Genomic DNA, 19,391 nt, shown 5'->3' with positions numbered 1-19,391 from the left:
GCGCGGCTAACGGCGCCACCGCGCGCTCGCGACTGACAGCGCGCCGTGACCGCGCGCCCGGGCGGTGCCTGCGCGTCCCCGCGCGCCCGGGCGGTGCCTGCGCGTCCCCGCGCGCCCGGGCGGTGCCTGCGCGTCCCCGCGCCGGGGCCACCCTCACACACACAGCCCTGGGCCGGTTCGTTGTCAGCACAGATTTTACTGGCACGCTTCCCTCGGCCCCTCCGGGGCTCAGGCCTTGGCTTCGATCATGGCCTCCATCATGCGGGCGCTGTTGGTGATGGCCGTGGTCAGGAAGATGAACTTGCACCCTACAGGAAAGGCCGTCAGTGCCCCAGCAGTGCTGTGGGGTAGCACTGACACTCCCAGCCCCGTCCCCGCCCACTTCCCAGGATAGCCGTGTGCCTTGACACCCCCTCCCCACGGCTCAGCTGGTGCTGGTTACTGAGCACGGCTTGGCTGCACCGCCAGGATCCCCGTGCTCCCACCTGTGCCCTTCCCTTTCCCTTCCCACCTCTCTCCTTCCCCAGGAAGCGGAGAGCTGCAATCTCAGAGAAGGTGCAGCCCCCCAGGAAGACAGCGAGCACAACACGCTGGGACTCCCAGGCAGGGTTGTCCTCCACAGTGCTGTCTGGATAGGGAAGAGCGCTGTAGGACGTGCCAGCCGCCAGCCCCAATGCCCCCAGCCCGCCAGCACTACCTGAGGCAGAGAACTCGTTGCCATTGAGCAGTCGCACGACCTCCTCGAGGCCCTGCCAGCCCCGGCGCTCCAGCACCTGAGGGATAGCAGGGTGTCAGGCTGGCTGCTGGGCACTGCTCAGCAGGCTCCAAGCAGGAGATGACCGCCATCAGCCCTAGCCCTAGACTCCCCAGAAGGAGGCAGGGGCTTGAGGGGACGTGCCCGGCTCTCTCCAGTGCAGAAGAGCTCACCTGCTCAATGATCTTGCAACTCAGGGGCATGTAAGCCCCACCAAAAACATATGCCATGTCCCGAGGCATTTTGAGGTCATACTCGCCATCCAGCCGAGGGATCTGCAGTGACAGGTGACAGCACAGGTACAGGACCAGGCTGCCTGGAGCCTCACCCCCCCTCAGAGGTGCAGGGGTGAGGAGGGACAGGCACCTGGAGCATAGCTCTGTCCCCACCTCCTGCCCCACCGTGCCAGAGCCAGCATCGCATGGCCTGGGTGGGCTGTGCAGCAGGGGCCAGGGACAGAAATGTCAACTTGCCAGCACCCTCTGCCCTCTGACTCAGGATGGAGGACACAGGGGTGCCTGCGCAGTGCCACTGTTGTGTCTGAAGGGAGCAAAGAAAGCCCCAGCACTGCACCACGCCCGCATGGCACAGGGTCAGGGCAAAGTCAGAGGCTGCCAGTGGGCCCCAGCTCTGAGAAGCCTAGAGCAGTTTCAGTAGCTCTGGCCCTGAGCTGTGTCCCCCTGAGATGCCAAGCCTGCAGCTTGGGCATGGGCACATGCTAAACAGAGCTCTCTGCTCCAGTGGGCACTTTGGCCACCTAGCACCCCTCAAAGGACGTACCAACCCCAGCTTCTTGCTTATGGCTCGGAAATTACTCTTCCTGGCCAACGAATTAAATGCATCTGTGATCTTTCCTGGAAAACACAAGGAGAAACATCTTAAGAGGCTCCGTCTGGATCCCAGACACAGGCTGGCAGAGATGTCCAGAGCTGTGTGCTCCAGAGAATGTTTGGTGGCTGCCAGCCCTGGTGCCCCCACAGCAGAGCCCACTGCTCTGCCTGCAGCAGCATCACTGGAGACATGCTTGGTGCTTGCAGCCCACACGTTTGCCACTTGCTTGCAGCCAGATCTGTGGCAGCAGCTCCCCTTCCCAAGCTCCCAGGGCCACGGGGCAGCGGGCTGGCTCACCTGCAGCACGGTCTGTCACCAGCTTGCTGACTTTGCTCTCCACGGCCGTCAGAGTCTCCCCAGCTGACTGCTCTGTCAGCAGCCCAATGCGCTTGAGGTTGTGGAAGGTCAGCAAGTGCTCAGGCCCGTAGCTCTGTGAATGGGCAACAGGCTCAGCGTGCAGCCCTTCTGCCAGCGCGGGCAGCAGACAGGGTATCCCTTCTGGTCAGAGCCCCCCAGCAAGCACAGGGCAGGGGCAGCTGGAGACTGGGGCTCATGTGGAGCCTGTGGAGGCAGGGTCTGTCCTGGAGAGACAGCTTGGGCATGCTGGGGCTCCTGAAGGGCCTGTGGAGGCAAGGCCCATCCCCAGGAGTGCTGCTGCCCAGCACCAGAGGGAGGGGAACCCCATCTGACTCAGCTCTTGCTCTGTAGTGACTCCGGGCCCCTCACCTGCAGGTACTGGGTTTTCAGAGAGCGGTAGTCCTTGGGGATCAGACCTGCGGGGAGCACCAGGTGAGCTCTGTGCCAGGGCTGGAGCTCAGTGCCACTGCCGTGGCCCAGCCCAGCAGGGCACTCACCATTTTCTGTGATGGACAGGAGGCACATGAGGCGCAGGCTCTCGATGGGGGACACCTGTGGGGAGCAGGGATCAGCAGGGGCAGGATGGGTCAGCTGGAGCAGGCTGCATCCCCAGGGTCTCACCTGCCGGTCAATGTGCTCTTCGATGAAGCTGGTGCTCTCACGAATGTCAAAGCCCTCCAGCAGTGCTGTGGTAGGGGAACAGGCAGCATCACCCCAGGGCTCTTGCCAGCCCACTGAGCTAGGCTCTGGGTTCCACTGCCCTCCCAACAGCCCAGGAAATGGGGCCCCTCCCCTCCACACATTCCCTCTCAGCCTGACCCTACTTAGGATCTTGAGACAGCCTCAAAACAAGGGCTGGGAGAATGGTGGCCACACAGAGAGCCCCCAGGCATGAGGCTGGCCGGGCCTGGGGCAAGCGAGGCCATGGGTCAGACTTGGGCAGGGGTGGGCACAGATAGAGCATGGAGCAGCACTCACAGTGTTCTGCCTTGATGGTCTCTTGGAAGTCCTGCTTGGTTTTCTTTTTCATGATAAACTCACAGGCACCGATATCTACACAACCAAGAGACACAGGGGCTTTGGAGGGGAAGGGGCTCTGCAGGCACTGTTGGCACATGCCAGCAGCCCCTGCCCTGCCCCTCTGGGCACATCCAGGGCCCCCTGACCCCCTGCTTTTCCCCAGAGCTCCAGCACTTGCAGAACAGCAGAGGGCCCCTCCCTCCCCTCAGGTTCCTACGTAGGCTCAGCAGGCGATGCTCCTGCTTCAGTCCCTTCAGCTCCTGGGACACAAAGTCCTTCATCTGCTTGATGTCCATGCCTCGGCGCCGCTGAGGGAGGGAGAGCAGGGGGTGGTGGCCTGGCTGCGAGGGACAGAGCCACAGGCATCCTGCACACCAGGGTGGCACTCACATCGTACTGTGCCTGCAGGTTCCGTGACTTCTGGCTCAGGAGACCAAACACGCTGGAGAAGTGCTCATTGCGAATCTGGCTGAATACCTGTGGAAGCAGCACAGCTCCCAGGAGCTGCAGCCCTGGAGACACAGAGCCCAGGGCCAACGCTCCCAGCAGCCTGTATGGCACACTGGCCACATGTCATGCCATGCCCCAAAACCCCGACTGGCAGCACAGCAGCCTGTGTCAGTGCATCCCTCTGACCCAGGCCACACCATGATCTGAGAAAGGCTCCTCAGGGATCAGCGTTGTTGAATAGCACCTGGCCTGAGTTTCTCCCCAGCTTAGCAGAAACATTCTCTCTCCTCCTAGGAACTAGTACTGTCTAACCAGCTCCTGGTTTGAAATGAACAGCCTGGAAAACTTACTTTTGTAACCTGAATAAAAATGCAAGTGGGGTAATGTTTTAATTGTCAAATTCCACAGTTAGATACCAACCTGAATTGTGGCCAGAATGGAAAATTACTATGAACCTTGTGACTCAACAGGAGGGTCTTTATATCCTTACCCTTTCCTATCCTTTAGATTCCCTCATTCCCCACGTCCACCTCCATGTGGATATTTTTGGCTTGGTTTTGGTTTGGATTGATTGATTTATAATTGTTTTTTGCTTTTCATCCGTGTGCTTTAACCATTTAGAACTTTGCCAACAAATTTTGTCATGCTGTGACTTTTACATTAAACCCATTTTTGTGCATGTGTTTGCTGGTGATTCCTTTAGTGACCTTAAAACACTAATTTATGACACAGCCCTGCATGCAGGGACTCTGACAGGTTCAGAAGTGGAGCTGCACCAGGTTTCTCTGGTCTGTGCCTGAACCCATGCTCCAGGGGCCCAGCAGTCCCCAGCCACTCCTGCTCAAGTTTAGGGGAGAGAATGGTCCACTCTGCCTCCTCCCACCAAGGGGACTCCCCCAAGGCTTGTGAGGACTCACTTTGTCCTGGGAATTGAGCAGCACCTTAATACTCTTATCAGAAGAGGTGACATCTGGCCCAAAATCCACGCTGCCTGCAGGGAAAAGTGAAGCGCTGCTTTGTCCCAGACATAGCAACATTTCCACACGCACAAGCCTTGCTGTAAGAGGCAGTAGAGACAGGGGATGCCAGCCCAGTCTCTTGGTAAAAGTGAGGACTGTCCCTCTGGATGACCTCCAGCAGCATCCTACAATGGGACTGTCCCTGTGGGGACAGCACCGTGCCTGACAGTGCCAGGCACAAACCATGCAGGCACTGGCCAGGTGGGCTCAGAGCCCCGTGTTGGCTCACTGTAAGTGGAAAGCCCCGTTCAGAGCGCACAGCCCTGTTCTGAGGCAGAGCTGTGTTCTGCCCTGCTCTGAGCACAGAGCTCCATGCTGCCCCGTCACTGTTCCCAAGTCACCTACCACACTTGATGCGGAAGGTGTCATCCACGATCCCCTCGTAGACCACTTGGGAGCAGAGTGCTGTCACATAGTCCATGTCTGCAAGCACAGCCAGAGCCAGGCTACCTTCCCATTCCTCCTGCCACCCCACAGAGGCTTTCCCTGCCCCTCTGGGGGCCCTGCTGCCTGAACTGTACCCCCCCGGCCACTGCCCTTGCCTCAGCCCACCTCTGTCTGTGAGGAAGACGTGTCCAATCTCAGGCTTCCTACCCTGGCCTTCACTCTCATTCTCCTCCTCCAGGTCCCGCCACAGCTCGTAGCTCATCTGTGAGGGGCAGAGGGTGTCAGGGCAGGGGAGCAGCCCCAAGCTCCCACCAAGGGCCCTGACACACAGCGGGGATGAATACCAAGGCCAGGCACAAATGCTCCCCCCCTCAGGGCACAGGGGGCTCCACCACACCCCAGCGAGCAGCAGCCACCCCTCTGCTGCCCACCTTGGCATATGGGACCCCCCCCGCAAAACCTGCCCAGGAAGAGACATAGGACAGTGACCCTCTGTGGTGATGTGCTGCCCTGCAGCTGATGGGGTCCAGATCCCTGCAAGCCCTGACGGGGACCCAAGGGGCCCGTGGTGCCAGCCACACCTTAGCACAGCGGCCGATGCCATACGTCTTCCCAAAAGGGCCATAAAGGGAGTTCAGCAATTGCAGGGCTCTGGCGATGGGGTTGATCCAGCGGTGATCTCCCTCCTGCAGGATGAGGGAGTGAGTATGGGCAGCTGGCAGGGAAGGACTGCCATGGCAGGGGATTGGACTGGAGCTTCATCCCAGGAACACAACAGGATGCCCCAACTTGGCCAGGGGAAGAGGGGCCAGCTCAGGGATGAGCAGCCACTCCCCAGCAAAAGCTGCTCCTGGGGAGAACAAAGGCCCCTGGTGCAGACTGAGGGACTGAGCAGGATGCCACACACCTCCCCCCTGAACAGCACCTTGTCCCCAGCCCCAGTGAGGCACAGGAGGCAGGAAGGGCTGCCACCCCACCACAGCATCCCACTGACCAAAAAGTAGTCACGGAAGAACTCGGGCAGCTCCATGCTGATGATGTCTTCATCCAGAGGCAGTAGGTAGAAGGACCATTCATCACAGGTGACATCTGTGTTCAGGACAGGGATAGGAGACACTTATGCAGCCCTGGGCAGGAAGAGCCCCAAGAATCACAGCAGGCCCAAAACAGGGACTATTCAGCTTCAGACAGGATGGGTGGCAGGATCCTGTCTCCTCTCCTCAGGCAGAAGAGAGGGGCTGATGCTGTGTGGGCATACATCTGCCAACCTCAAGAGAACCTGTGTTTCCCTGCCCACCTTCCTGTCCCTGCCCACACAGGGATGCCAGCAGTGGGATTCAACTGGAATCCTGCAGTGTCAGCTGCACTGAGCCAGCACTGCAGCCCCACTCACCACCAAAGACACCCTCTTCCTCCAGCACCATCTCACAAGCATAGAACTGGAAAGGAACAGGAGACCCTCAGGTCCAAGCAGACTCTAAGCAGGAAAAGCTCTGGAAGGGCCCAGTGCTTTCCCAGGTATCAAAACACTTGGGTTTACTTAAACATTTCTAGGTTAGAAACAAATGGGTTTTGGTGCCTATAGAAGGGGTGGAAGGTGCAAAAGCTAGGCAGGCACAGAGTGACAGGGGAATGGGCAGCGCTGTGAGTCCCACTAACCTTCTGGGGGCTGAAGATGATTTTGTACTTCCTACTCCTCCCTGACATCTTGTCAGCGTTGACAATATCTGTGGACATCCCGCACAGCCCCTGCAGAGCTGCCCACCCTGCCAGGGACAGCTCCCCTCGGCTCACAGAGCCCGATCGCCCCAGGAACAGTGAAACCCCGGGAGCGGGGCTCACCGAGAGCCCCTCGGGCCCGGGCGCAGCGATGGCCCAGAGCAGCTGAGGGGCAGCCGCCTCTGGGGCCACACTCACCCGCGATGAACCTCATGGTCCTGACCCGCGGCCGTACCAGGAAGCAGAACCTGCATCACAGAGGGGAGCGAGAGCTGCTCGTACCCGGGACTGCTCGCACCCGCCCGTGCTCACGGACCCTTCTCTCCAAGGCCCTACTCGGGCTCCGGCAGAGCCGCGCTCTGAGCGGGGCAGGCGGCCCAGCGCGGGGCACTCACTGGTCGCTAGCGCCGGGGCCCGGCCGCGTCTCCACCTTGTAGAGCTTGTCCACGTCGTGCTGCTGCGGGGACAGGGCCGGGTTGGGCGCGGGCGAATGCGGCGGGCAGGCCCAGCCCGAGCGGACCCCGCGGTACCTTCAGGATGGACACGTTAGCGATGCGGTCCAGGGGGCTCATCAGGTCGGCCTCGATAAACAGGTCCTTCTTCCCGGGGAGCTGCGGGCAGGCGCGCATGGGCCGGCACCCCGCGGCTGCCCCGTGCCGAGCCCCTCCCGCCCCGACCTCGACTCCCGACCCCCAAACCCGCGGCCAACACCGATCCCTGCCCCGGGCGGGCCCCGGACCTGCTCCAACAGGTAGACGAGCTGGTCTCGCGCCAGCCGCTTCAGGATCCCGAAGTCCGGCGGCTCGGGCGCGTCGTGCCGCCCGGCGAGCGCCATGGCGGGGACCGGGTCAGCACCGGGAACGCCCGAGCGCGGGCAGAGCACAGCCGGAACTCGGCGATGGCGGAAGCGCACGATACCATGGCAACCCAGCGACGCCGAGCTCTGCGCACGTTTATTGGCCGAGGCGGCCGCGGCGGTCACGTGGCCACGCCGCGCTCTTCGAACAAGCGCTGCAGCGCCCCCTCCAGGGCAGCGCTGGTCCCGCGCAGGCCGGACACCACGCGCGCCGCCCACCGGAAGTACTCCTGCACGCGCTCCGCCGACCATCCTGCGGGTATACGCGTGACGTCACTTCGGGCTCCGCAACACCGGCAGCGCCCCCGCCCCCAGTCCTCGGACATGAAGACACACGCACGGAGACACAGCCACTAACACAGGCACAGCCAGCCACTGACACAGGCACAGGCACACTGCCCTCGCTCCCGCCACTGCCGCCCCGGGCAGCCCCGGCGTTCCTCTGCCCCTCGGCAGAGCCAGCCGGCACCAGCCATGCTGCTGCCTGGGACCAGCCGGGCTCGTCCCTCCCGATGTGGGCGGTACCTCGCGGGGTGCAGCGATTCAGGTCCCGCAGGTTGTACAGCTTGTCCGCCAGTTTAACCAGCTTGGCCCGCCGGCTGCAAATGGGAGCATGCTCGATCTGCAGCCGCTTCCGCTCCATCTTGGGCAAGGTCTTGTCGTCCGTCACCTCCTCCACCACACACCGCACCTCTGCACCGAACCACTCCTCGATCTCGGAGAACGTGGTGTCCGTGTCCTCCACGGTGTCGTGCAGGAGGGCAGCCTGTGGCGAGGAGGGGACGAGGGGGACTGCAGTGGTCTGGGCTGAGCAACAGGGAACAGGCAGGGCAGGGCAGGGCGTTACCTGCAGCACCACTATGTCCGTCACACCGGCCTCGTGTGCCAGGATCCTGGCGACGCCTGCAGTGAGAACGGAAACGTGGGAGGGGAACAGGCAGCTCCAGGCCGGGACAGTCGCTCCCGTGGGTGACACCGGGGCTGCGCTGCACGGTGGGCAGCGAGGTTTCCCCGAGATCAACCCTGGCCGGGGGAGACCCCACGGGAACGTCCTGCGCGGTGGATCCTTTAGCTGGGGACACAGGAAGGTCCCAGGCGCTGGCACTACCCCCAAGGTGGGAGCTGCCCCCAGGTCTGGCAGGTGCGATTGTGGCTTAGGGGCGCCTCAGCAGCTCCCCTGGGCCCCATCCAAAGCAGTGCAACAGTGCGGTGGCAGCCACACCCAGACACAGGGCTGGGGCAGGGGCCAGGGCTGCAGTGCTTCGAAAGCTGCCCCATCGGGCTGGAGGATGTGGTACGAGAGAAAGGACACGGTTCTCCCCAGGGACCAGAGTGGGAGGCTCCGGAGGGGGTGGCAGCGCACCGGGGCAGGATGGGTCCCAGGGGTGAGGGAGAGAGGGGCCGCAGGGGTCTCCCGGGAGCGGGACGCGGTGCCGCGGGGTTTCCGCACCGATGGGGTGGTTGATGTAGGGGGTGCCCTCGGGATCCAGACGCCGCTGCTCCTTGTGTTTTCTGGCTGCGAAGTCCACCGCCTCTAGCAGCCGCGCCATCTCGGAGCCCATCGCCGGCCCCTTGGAGCTCAGCTCCGCCGCCTCGGAGCTCATCCCCGCCGCCTGGCAGCCCGCGCCCGGCGCGACGGAAGCGACACAGGCGGAGGCGGGTCCCAACTCCGTTTATTGCGCGCCGGGCCCCGGCCCGCCCCAGCCCCGCGGCAGCCGGTACAGCAGCGTCCCGTCGGGGGCGCGCACCTCGCGCCCGTCCCCCGCTCCCCGTCCCGGCGGCGCTGCGGTGGCGGCGGCGCTCAGCGCCCGCTGGTCCTGCCGCAGGCGGCGGCGCGGAGAAGGGCAGCCGCGGCTCCGCAGCACCCGCCGCACCACGTCGGTGCTGACACCAAACCCCTGGGCCAGGCGCTCCAGCGGCCACTCCTCGGGCAGCTCCTGCCGCAGGAACCTGCGGGCACGAGCACGGTCACGGGGCCGGTCACCGGGCGCGGAGCGGCCCGCCCGGTCCCGCGCTCACCGCAGCTGCTCCATCGCCTGCCAGGTCAGGGCACGCTCCGGGGCTCCGCGACCCCCGCCCAACTCCCGCCGCAGCCGCTCCATCCGCGCCGCCGCCCGCCGTCGCCGCGCCCTGCGGAGAACATGCGTGAGCGCCCGGGCCAGCACAGGCCCCGAGCGCGGAACGGCCGCTTCGCACCTCTCCGTCTCCTCCAGCGCCGGGTCCGGCGGCTCCGGGTCCCCGGGCTGCGCCGCCGCCGCCCGCCGCGGAGCCCAGGCGAGGAGCGGGACCGCACGCAGGCCGCGCTGAAGCAGCAGCGCCATGGCCAGGAAGCGGCCCAGGAACGGGCGGGGTCGGCGGCAGAAGGGGCCCCGGGGCGGGGGGAAGCGAGGTTCCGACGGATCCGGAGCCAGGTGCCCTCTGCAGGGTTTTGCTGCAGACAGTGGTGGGTCACGGACGCGAGTGCAGCGAGCAGGGCACGGACAGGGGTACGAGCACCAGGCTCCGGTCCTGGCAGAGGTGAAGCTAGCTGGGATGGGCAGCCAGAACCATGCTGGGCCCAGGCTCTGGTCAGGGGGCTCAGCTGCCGACGCCGCAGTTGATTGAGGCAGCCAGCCTGTCCTGTAAGTCCTAGTTTTCATTCCAGCACACATGGGAGGAAGGCTGAGCCCCTCGGCCATGTTACCTGTGCTTTTCATGCTGTGAAGGTGCGAGGCACTGGCATGGGGCGAGGTGTTGGCATGATGTGACACACTGGCATGGTGAGGCTCTGCCATGGTCTGAGGCATTTGCGTGCTCCACCCGAACGGCAGCAGCGACGGGAAGAAGTGGATGGCTGAAGATGCCATCACCTGTGGCCTGCCTGGGGCTGGCTGGGGAAGCCGGGGGACAGCTGCCTCCATCGGAGGATGACGGGCTACCAGCATCACCTGGAACAGCACACACGGATGTGGGGGTGTGCAGAGCCAGCAGCTCTGCAGGTCAGCAGCCCCCACTGCCCTTCTCAGTGGGGCTTGGTCTTGGCAGCACCTCCTCTGCCCCTGCTCCCTTGGTCCTAAGGCTGCAGAGTGGATGAAGCCCATGCTGGGGAGCCAGGCAGGGCAGGGATGGAGGGTGAGAGCATGGGCTGGGAGCAGTGTGGTGGGAGGGAGGCCTGGGAAGAGATTGGGGTCTGTGCTATGTCACCATGTCCCCTCTGACCCCCAGGAGCTAATGCACCCCTTTGACTTTCCTGGCTTCTCACGCTCCCCCATGCCTGCTCATCAACCCTTGGTCCTGGGAAACCACCCATGGTTCTTCCCTGACCCTGCAAATGGGATGCTCCAAGCCTCAGACAGAGACTTCCAGTGGTTCCAGTATCCTAGGCAGAGCATGGCAACTCTTTTGCAGTGTCCCAGCACCCCTGAGAGCTCCATCAAGCCCACCCATTCCTTTCACCCTGGCAAGGCCAGGAGCACCCACAGCATACACAGGAAGGTGATGTGTACTTACAGCCTTCAGCCTGGGTTTCAGTGCCAGGGAGCTGCTGTTCTCTCAGTGGCTGCTTAGGTTGGGCACAGGGCTGGGTGACCACTGCCCCCGCGGCCTGGCCCTGCAGCCAGCCCCCGCCCAGCGCCCGGGGGCCCTCGTGCCGTGCGTGGTACAGGACACTCCGGCCCTGAATGCAGAGTGTCTTCATGTCGTTGGGATCTGGGCCTGGGACGGGCCGTGGCCTGGCCTGGGCTCTAGGGCTGTCCTCAGCTGGGACTCCCAGGAATGAGATAAACATAGTTACATCGTCAGTGTTGTGGTCCCCGATGACATCCCAGGGAAACTGCAGCTGGAAGGAAGGAAGGAAAATGGCCATGGCTTACTTCTGTAGGCCTTGGCAGGAGATGGGAAGGAAAAGTCTTCTCTAGTCATGTCCAGGTGCTCACTAAATCATTACCCTGCACTTTGTCCCCACCACCATTCCAGACTCATCATCCTGAAGGCACAGGATGCAACTGATCTGCCTGCAGCACACCCCCATCCTGTGCCCAATTCACTTCTCCCCATCCTTCTGCCTCGGCTGTGTGGGGTGGCTCTGGGCAGTGCCATTACCTGGCTCTGGAGGGCACAGGATCCCTGGGTGTCAGGTGTGGAGAGCAGCTGGGAAAGCTGGTCGATGATGCCCAGGTTTCGGATCAGCTTCTCACGCCGCAGCAGAGAATTCACTCTCCTCTTCTCTTCATTTTCTATGATGTCCTGGGGCTGCATGGAGTTGTACTGTATGCGCTGCACCTCGGCAGAGAAACACCTGAGCTATACCAAAACTGAAGCTGGGACAATGCATGGGTGAGACAAGCCATGAGCTGCTCCAACCCTGGGGACAGTCTCAGGGTGGGACAGAGATTCCAGTGAGAGCCAAAGTAGAAAGGCACAACAGTGGTGCTGCCAACACAAGTTGTTGACTCTGAACATCATGCAGGGAGTCAAACCTGGAATTTCTGCTTCATGGGTGCAGCAATGGCTCAGCATAGCTCCCAGAGCCATGTCACTGACTTGGAGATCCCATGGGCAATGCTGACACTGAGGTACCTTTCTATCCCATGACTTGGTGCTTCTGTGGGCAAGGTGGGTTGTAGGAGCTGTGCTTTTATTCTGGATCCTGTTTGTTTTCTTCTTCCTGGCGGCAGCTTCCAGCTTTTCATTTTTCAGGCGAATCTCCTCCAGGTGCTGCCTGCCACAGAACAGCAGAGTCACTCACTGGCTCAAATCCACAACAGCAATAGGCTGTGGAGTAGCCTTCAACCTGAGGACATTTACAGCCAGCCAAAGTTCTGTATGAATAGCCTGTAATAGAAGTGTGCCAAGAGATAGGACAGGGATGGTTGTGAAGAGACTTTTAAAAAGAGAAATGCCCTTGGATTAGGCTGTGCTTGTCAGAAGGGAGGGGGACATTTGGGAAATGGTGTCTCCAGGGTCCAAAAGTCAATTGAGTACTGCCCTTGCCTCTCTGGAGTCCATCTGAAAGGAGTCTCTTTGCTGTGGTGCCACAGCATGTGCAGGCTCCTTCCTTTCCCCTCCCACTCTCCCTGTTTTCTTACACCTGCCAAGCACAGAGCTGCTCCCCAGGAGGGACCAGGAGCAAGTGGTCTCCATTGCACCTGTGAGAAGTGGGTTTCCAAAGGAGCACCGTACCTGGCATGCTCTTCTCGTGCCTTGGATGATGCCGTTTCCTGGAAGAGGGACCTGCTCTGCTGGAAGAATGGCTCATACTTCTCTGTTCCAGGTGCTGGGTAGATGCGTCGGAACCCCCCCAGGTGCTCGTTCTCATAGGTCTCAGCCTGTGCCAGCCAGGCAGCCTGGCTGCTCTCCTGCTCCCTGCGCCTGCAGCGGGAGGGAGGACAGGGAACTCTGGAGGGAGGCTCTGGGACAGGCAGTGTGCAGGGCTGACATGGAGTCCAGGGTTATCCCAGGACTCCTGATGGAAACAGCAGCTGGAGAGAGTCACGCACTGCCTGCAAAGCAGCAGTCTCATTGAACACGGGCTTATGGAAGGACATGCAGACAGAGGAAGAGGACACTCTCAGCCCTGAAAGGACCGCTGCCCTGGAGAAGGGCCCATGCCCAGGCTACCCCAGTTCCTGAGGCAGGGCCGTGGTTCCTCATGTGAGCATCCCTGCCAGCCCAGGATGCTGGCACTGCCCATCCCCAGCAAAAGAGATGACAACCCCCGAGGCGCAGCTCGGGGACAGCTCTGTCAGGGTCCAGAGCACAGGGTGGCACTGATTTCCTGGCACCCAGAGAGGAGCCCTGGCTCCTCCTTGCAGGATGCAGATGGCTTGGGAGAGCTCGGAGGCTGCACAATGCCATGGGCTCTGAGAGCTTCCAGCAGCCAGCCCTGGTGTTACCCTGCTCTGTCATGCCCTGACTTAGCTCACTGGGGACCTGCAGCACTCTGGGGGAGCAGCAGTACCTGGACTCACGGACGGTCTGGTTGGCCTGAAGGAGCCGTTCCTTTACACGCCGCTTGTCTTCCTCCAGCACCTTCCTCTTGTCACAGGCATGCACATTGATCAGGTTGAAGGTATCACACAGAAGAGCATCCTTCACCTCGTGGTCCAGCTGAGAATCTGTGTTGAAGCTGGGAGAGTGGTTCACCTGCCAAGACAAGCAGGTAACCTAACCTAGCACCCCAGCTCCGAGCCTATGGTCCCAGCCGTGCCCCACATTGCCCATGGATGCTCTTCTCTATGTCAAGAGGAGCAAGCTACACACAGCACTCTCTCCCGCAGTGTGTTGCCTGCTTGTGCCACCTGGAGCCCACCCCAGAGGGTGCAGGCGGGGGCAGCTATCACAAATTCAGGGTGCTCACAGGACAAGGGGTCTGAAGGCTTGGGAAACTCTCTGTTGTTAGATGGCGTACAGGAAATGGGTTCTCTTGGATCCTGCTCACAGCAGGTTGTTTGGCTTCACAGCCTGGTTAATTCTGTGGGCAGGGTGGTCCTTTTGAATCAAACAAGCCCTGTTCATCCCAAGCCCCCAGCTCTGAGCTCTCCACTCCTTCCTCACCTCCAGCAGCCATGGCTTCAGCCTTCTATCCAGCAAAATGTCAAAGCCCAGGATTTCAAAGCAGGCGCAGCCAGTAGGGTGGTTGGAGAAGCAGCTCTGGTAATTGTGTTTCAGCACAGGGTGAGCTGAAATCAGCGTCTTTATAACAATGTCATCAATATCTGCCCAGAGCTTTGATGTGTCATAGCTGTGCTCTGCCATCCAGGCATTCAGGGTGGACAGCTTCCTGCAAGGGGAACAGGAGGAGGTAAGGGCTCAGCTGTGTCACCCCAGGAAAGCTGAGGTAAAGCAGTTTCCCCAGGCAGTGTTCTTACAGTGCTCAGACATGCCAGTACCTCTTGCTGCCCACCATGTCGTCCTTAACAAAGTTCTCATTGTGTTTGTTGATTGCATAATTGGTCAGGTGCATGCAGATGTCACCCTGGCAGGGAACCACAAGAGACATTAGTGGTTCACTCTGAACCACTAAGCAGAAGCAGGAGCAGCCTCACCAGATACTCCCATGTTCTTTTCTGCCTGAAGCACGGGCAGAGTAGGAATGGTGTGGAATTGAGCATGCTTATCAGGACCAGAAGCAGAACATGCTGCCCAGAGACACCAGGGGGGGCTTCATTCTGCAGATTTTCAAAACCTGATAGGGTGAGACCCCGAGAAATCAGATACGAATTTATTGTTGACCAAGTTTTGAGGTTGGAGACCTTCCAAGGTTCCATCCAAGCAAACAATGATTCTGTATTAATGGCAGTAAACAGCCCAAATGTGGGGCCTTGGGGTAGATCTACTATCCTTCCTGAAATACTTCCATGAGGAGGAGGAAGGGGAATGGAGGAAGAACAGGAAAGCATCAAGCTGGGATTCCTGCAACTCCCAACACCTGCCTTTTCAAGGCCTGGAATGCCCCCAGGACAAGTTAAAGACTGACATCCACAGATACTATATGAGTTTTTTTGAAACTTCCTTTTTACCAGGTTTCTTGTGCTGCGATCGATGTACCTCATGGTGGCAAACCGGGCCAGGCCCTCCTTATAGAGAAAAATCCTCAGTGGGTCACAGGATGTGACCAGCACGTAGATGCGCATGTCAAACTTGAAGCCATCGATGAGGAAGGGCTGTGAGGAGAGAGGCAGGAGCAAAGCTGAGGTGAGGAACCGCCCCGCAGCTTGTGCTGCTCAGCAGAGGAACAAGCTTTGTCTGTGTCCCTGACGTGCTGCAGCCACCAACACCTCCAGCAGATCTGAGGAGACCTGGGGAGCATGGGGGATGCTGGCAGAGTGGAGACTGGAATCCTACCCTTATGTTCTGGGACTGTCCCAGTACCTCAGAGATGTACTGCTGACAGATCATGCGTTCCCCATGCTTGATCTCCTCTGGGTGGTGGGTTATGAAGATCCCTTTTCCCTGGCACCTGTTGTCAGGCTTGCAGATGAATGTTCTTGCTTTCCTCATGGAACTGTAGGTATGGAAATCTCCGTAGCTGTGCAAAGAAGGGGTGACTATCACCAGCTGCAAAACACCCCTCTGAACTCTCTCGTAAGAGCTCAGCTGGGTACTGAGAACATGGTGATGCATGCCAGCACACACTGATTTTTTGCAGGGGATGAATCAAAACCCCATTCCTAATCTCCAGGAGTCACAGATTGGTCCATGACCTGACCCAGCTCTCCAAATCCCACCTTTCCCTCACACACATCGCCGCCTGTTCTGGGGGGTCTGTGCAAGAGGTCACCACGGTGCATGCCAAAGCAAGTGAAGGTTTGGGCTCCAGTGCCCAGAAGGAGCAGGCGAGCAGCCTCCCCCTCCCTGTGGCACTCACTCAGCTGGCAGGCACCACGTGCGGGGGAAGATGCTGTACTCCTTGGGGAAGAGACGGAGCATGCGGTTCAGGTTGCGAGCCAGCAGGTCCTTGCGGCACAGCTCGATCATGCCTGGGAAGTGGTTGATTTTCTGAAAGTGGGGCAGAAAAACCCAGATCAGCAGAGGCCCTGTGGGAATGGATTCTCCCAGCCCTGAGGAAAGCCTGTGCTTGGAGAACCAGCACGAAGAGGGAAGCCAAGCCTGTGGCTGCCTTGAACTACTGCTGGGGGGGTGAGACTTGCTACTGCCGCTTTATCTGAGTTTCACTAGTGATTTATTTGCCTATTCCATCTTAGCCCTGGAGCAGCGTAAGAGCCATTAATCAACAGCTGTTTATTTTACAGCACATCACAGGGCTGGAACGCTTCTGCTCCCACCATAGCTGCTGAATGCTGCTGGTGACACCAGCCAAGGACATGGCACAAACAAAGGCACCTGACCCTGTGCTTTGGAGCTGAGGCACAGATGGCACATGGCACTGCTTTGGGTACTTCTGTTTCACTCTGCCACATGCTGTTCCACAGACACCCTTGTGTCACCCTCTTCCTTCCTGAGCAATTTCTGCTAGGCAAGTGTTTTGTTTACCTGGAAGCGCTTCATTTCCATGAGGCGCTCCAAAGTGACTGAGCTGTCTGTCCAGTACACTGTCCACTCCTCGTTTTCTCCCGCTTCCTTCAGCCCGCAGTGCTGCGCCGCCCGCCGCACTGTGCCAAGGCAAGCAGTGACAGGGGCCAGGCAGGGAAGCCACATACAGGGACTGATAAACCCCCAAAATAACCAGGGACAGAACGTGAAACAAATCTCTGGCGGAGGAGCCACATACAGGGGATAACAACCCCCCAAAACAACAAGGGCTGCAGTTCCCTTCTGAGAGGTATAAGTTATTGTTATGACCCCTTGGAAAGTGTCAGGAACACTAGTTTTATCTGGCCAACTCCCCAAGCCTCTGGCTGCAAGTATTCTGGGAGCTTTTAACCCTCTAATTCTACCTGTCTTGAGGTGCCAGGGCCTCAACAGCAGCATTGAACTTCCCATGGGTCTTGCACCTCACAGACAGACAAGAAGTCTTGTGAAGGTGTGAATTTAATCTCCCAAATCAAAGGTCTTTCAGCAGCAGAACACAGCTCAGTGGGAAAAGGTCTCTGCTGGGATGGTTCACGCTAGTGCCAAGTATGAATTTGGCAGGGCTGGGGAGGTGATGGGGATCCATGCTTACCAAGATCCCTTAGCAAAGTAGATTAATAACACCTCTCATGGGCCAGGAGTTTGTTCTTTCAAGATCCAGCTTGTGGAAGAAAAGAAGAGTGGGAAGGGAGAGGACCAGCTCCCTGGAGTCACCAGGGATGAACAACACAGGGAAAGTTCCAGGCATTACCACCAGCTTTACCTTGAACAGTTGACAACCCTCAGGTCCTGTCTTCAATCCCAGGTGCTCCCTTGCACTGTACCTGATGGAACCCTTCTTGCCCATTTTAGCAGACAGCTGGCAAATGCAAGTGTGGGGGATGTTGAGGGCTTGTACTGCTGTTGCACATTTTAAGTCGTGAGAAATCTCAATCCAAAGTGTGACAAACTCCCCGCTAACACTGGGGCCCAGTGCCAGTCTGGTAGCAGTAAATTAACCAGTGGGAACTGGGTCCCAGCACCTGGAGAGCCTGGTGTGGGCTGGAAGCCTGCAGAGACCCCTCTGACTCACCACTCTCATACTTGCAGCCGCTCAGGTTGATGGAGGGGACACTGGAATAGAGACAGATGACAGTAGCTCAGTGAGGCAGCGGGCAGAGCACAGAATGGGGACACAGCCCCGATCCCCCGTGCGCGCTCAAAGCACCCCGGGCACTCTGACCGAGCCAGCTCCGGTTCGCTACAGCCATAAGGAGAGCGGCAGGCTGGTCCCAGGCACGGAGCCGTGCCTGGGTGTGTCACACAGGGGATGGTTGGGGCAATTCTGGGGGAACACCATTTATTTTGGGTCAGCGGGATCCCGGACCGGCTCCCGGGGGCTGGGGAGCGCCGGGCACCGGCTGGGCACTGTCCCACGGGGAGCAGTGAGGCCGGGACCCAGCGCGAAGGAGGCGCCTCCAGGAGCGGCTAGACGGGCTCCAGCAAGACCCTGCCGGGGGGCTGCGGCCCGGCACTCGCCTGCGCTTCCTCCGCGGCTCGAGTCCGGCGAGGGCAGCGGGACTGTCCGAGGGAACCGCCGCGACGGCAGCCTCCTCGCCCGGAGGGGTTCCCGGGGATGGGTCTGGGTCCGGGCCCACGTTTCCCCCGCCGCCGCCCGCCGCCGCCATCGCACCGCTCCCGGGTTCGCCGCGTTCCCATAGCGACCACACCATAGAGACGCGGGCACGGAGGGCAGAGCGGTCACGCGCGGTCACGTGACAGTCACTTCCGCGTCTTCCACCCGCAGCGGCCCCTGCCGGTCGTGGAGCCGTCAGCTCTGCAGTCACTGCCTGAGTCACCGGTTCCGTTCTACAGTCACTGCCCGAGCCACCGGTTCAGCTCTCCAGCAGCCGCGCCAGCTCCCCGCCCAGGTGCAGCAGTTCGGGCTCGGGCAGCAGGTGCTGGCGGATGGCGCTCAGGGCCTGCGCCTCGGTGATGTCCCGGTAGAGCGTCTCGGCGGGCAGCGGCAGCAGCCCTGCCAGCTCGCACAACGCCACGGCGAAGGGCTCACCCGCCTTGGGGCCGAAGAGGGGCCGGCGCGCCCACAGCAGCACCCGCAGTCCGCGGCCGCCTCCGGCCCCGGGCCCGGCCAGCGGGTCGCCCCGCGTGGCCAGCACGTTGCAGGCCAGCCCGGCACCGCCCAGGTGTTCCGCCGCCCGGCACACGGCCCGCGACACAGGCTCCAGCGCCGCGGGGTCGGGCGCGAAGAAGAGGAAGGCGGGGGCCGGTCCGGCACGGAGCAGCCCCAGGCGCGGCCCCAGTGGCTCGGCCGGCGCCTCCTCCAGCGGCAACGGGCGGTCCAGGTAGAGCCCGTGCAGGTGCAGGTGGTTCACCGAGGCGCCGCCGCCCAGCCCGTTGAAGCCCACGCGGAATCCGGGGTGGGCGCTGAGCAGCGCCGCCTCCAGCGCCCCGTGCAGTGCCGGGGCCGTCAGTACCTGCGGCAGCCGCTGCGCCGGGGCCGGCAGCAGCAGGACGTGTCCCCGCTCCAGCGGGCTGGCGTTGATGGCCACCAGCAGCGGGTCGGGTGGCTGCCCCGGGCCGCCGGCGCGGCGCAGGCGGAACAGCAGCTCGGCGGGGCGCAGCCGGGTGAAGTTGAAGGCACCGGGGTCGAAGGGATCCCGCAGGCTGCGGACGGGCTGCGGCGGGCGGCGCTCCGCGCTGCGCTGCTCGTTCAGCTGCGCCACGAGGCGCACGGGGCCGGGCAGGACGCGGGTGGGCCGCGGTCCCAGCCGGTACCGGAACAGTCCCCTCTCCATACGGTCGTTCCAGCCCGCCAGCAGCACGCGGTCAAACCAAGAGGACGCGGAGTCCGGCTCGCCCCAGCCGGCTGCCTGCATCACGAAGTCCTCTTCGCCGTACACGAACTCCTCGGGGTTAGGCTCGCCCGGATCCCCTCCCGCCATCGCCGTCATCTCCGCGATTGCCGGCCCCGGGCGTCCGGCGTGTT

General features: G+C 61.1%; 4 protein-coding genes across 12 annotated transcripts; all 4 read right to left on the bottom strand.

Moving 5' to 3' along the window:
* Positions 1-176: 176 nt before the first annotated feature.
* VPS33B (VPS33B late endosome and lysosome associated) lies at positions 177-7,412 on the bottom strand. 9 transcript variants are annotated; one of them, XM_062501513.1, is made up of 23 exons: positions 7,277-7,412; positions 7,068-7,148; positions 6,933-6,994; positions 6,736-6,785; positions 6,478-6,545; positions 6,212-6,257; positions 5,813-5,907; positions 5,400-5,504; positions 4,984-5,080; positions 4,777-4,854; positions 4,330-4,403; positions 3,353-3,439; positions 3,180-3,270; positions 2,921-2,995; positions 2,564-2,628; positions 2,440-2,494; positions 2,312-2,358; positions 1,883-2,015; positions 1,535-1,608; positions 928-1,029; positions 698-773; positions 512-628; positions 177-308 (listed from the first exon to the last, which is right to left on the bottom strand). In XM_062501513.1, exons 1-23 carry the CDS (start codon positions 7,370-7,372, stop codon positions 229-231), a joined length of 1,854 nt encoding a protein of 617 aa, XP_062357497.1. In that variant the 5' UTR covers positions 7,373-7,412; the 3' UTR covers positions 177-228. The 9 variants fall into 9 exon arrangements, with proteins under 9 accessions (XP_062357497.1, XP_062357498.1, XP_062357493.1 ...); XM_062501514.1 differs by having other exon boundaries at positions 6,933-6,991; XM_062501509.1 differs by having other exon boundaries at positions 512-773.
* Positions 7,413-7,515: 103 nt separating this feature from the next.
* Positions 7,516-8,970, bottom strand: HDDC3 (HD domain containing 3). The gene is made up of 4 exons (XM_062501609.1): positions 8,844-8,970; positions 8,241-8,296; positions 7,919-8,159; positions 7,516-7,646 (listed from the first exon to the last, which is right to left on the bottom strand). The coding sequence occupies exons 1-4, from the start codon at positions 8,953-8,955 to the stop codon at positions 7,516-7,518; spliced, it is 540 nt and encodes a 179-aa protein (XP_062357593.1). The 5' UTR covers positions 8,956-8,970.
* An 85-nt stretch (positions 8,971-9,055) lies between these two features.
* TTLL13 (tubulin tyrosine ligase like 13) lies at positions 9,056-16,467 on the bottom strand. The gene is made up of 14 exons (XM_062501380.1): positions 16,367-16,467; positions 15,741-15,871; positions 15,245-15,401; positions 14,893-15,036; positions 14,263-14,348; positions 13,928-14,153; positions 13,332-13,516; positions 12,554-12,742; positions 11,951-12,092; positions 11,474-11,653; positions 10,883-11,210; positions 10,077-10,320; positions 9,413-9,523; positions 9,056-9,343 (listed from the first exon to the last, which is right to left on the bottom strand). Exons 1-14 carry the CDS (start codon positions 16,385-16,387, stop codon positions 9,067-9,069), a joined length of 2,421 nt encoding a protein of 806 aa, XP_062357364.1. The 5' UTR covers positions 16,388-16,467; the 3' UTR covers positions 9,056-9,066.
* A 1,812-nt stretch (positions 16,468-18,279) lies between these two features.
* GDPGP1 (GDP-D-glucose phosphorylase 1) lies at positions 18,280-19,356 on the bottom strand. The gene has a single exon (XM_062501632.1). It carries the CDS (start codon positions 19,354-19,356, stop codon positions 18,280-18,282), a length of 1,077 nt encoding a protein of 358 aa, XP_062357616.1.
* Between the last annotated feature and the right edge of the window lie 35 nt (positions 19,357-19,391).

The sequence above is a fragment of the Cinclus cinclus genome, chromosome 13, assembly GCF_963662255.1.
Source record: "Cinclus cinclus chromosome 13, bCinCin1.1, whole genome shotgun sequence".
Taxonomy (NCBI): Eukaryota; Metazoa; Chordata; class Aves; order Passeriformes; family Cinclidae; genus Cinclus; species Cinclus cinclus.
This window is presented reverse-complemented; position numbering and strand designations above follow the sequence as displayed.

Bases quoted from the DNA above. Each gene is read 5' to 3' on its own strand.
- GDPGP1 (XM_062501632.1), bottom strand. From the start codon at position 19,356: ATGACGGCGATGGCGGGAGGGGATCCGGGCGAGCCTAACCCCGAGGAG.
- TTLL13 (XM_062501380.1), bottom strand. From the start codon at position 16,387: ATGGAAATGAAGCGCTTCCAG. The intron at 13,517-13,927 runs GTGAGGAAGGAG...TTGTCTTGGCAG, and splicing joins TGAAGCCATGGCTGCTGGAG to GTGAACCACTCTCCCAGCTT. The intron at 11,211-11,473 runs GTAATGGCACTG...CCTTCCTTCCAG, and splicing joins CCTGTGCCCTCCAGAGCCAG to CTGCAGTTTCCCTGGGATGT.
- VPS33B (XM_062501508.1), bottom strand. From the start codon at position 7,109: ATGAGCCCCCTGGACCGCATCGCTAACGTGTCCATCCTGAAG. The intron at 3,271-3,352 runs GTGAGTGCCACC...TCCCTCCCTCAG, and splicing joins ACCTGCAGGCACAGTACGAT to CGGCGCCGAGGCATGGACAT. The intron at 2,996-3,179 runs GTAGGAACCTGA...TTGGTTGTGTAG, and splicing joins GCATCGCCTGCTGAGCCTAC to ATATCGGTGCCTGTGAGTTT.
- HDDC3 (XM_062501609.1), bottom strand. From the start codon at position 8,955: ATGGGCTCCGAGATGGCGCGGCTGCTAGAGGCGGTGGACTTCGCAGCC. The intron at 8,297-8,843 runs GTGCGGAAACCC...TTCTCACTGCAG, and splicing joins CTACATCAACCACCCCATCG to GCGTCGCCAGGATCCTGGCA. The intron at 7,647-7,918 runs GTACCGCCCACA...GTATACCCGCAG, and splicing joins GAATCGCTGCACCCCGCGAG to GATGGTCGGCGGAGCGCGTG.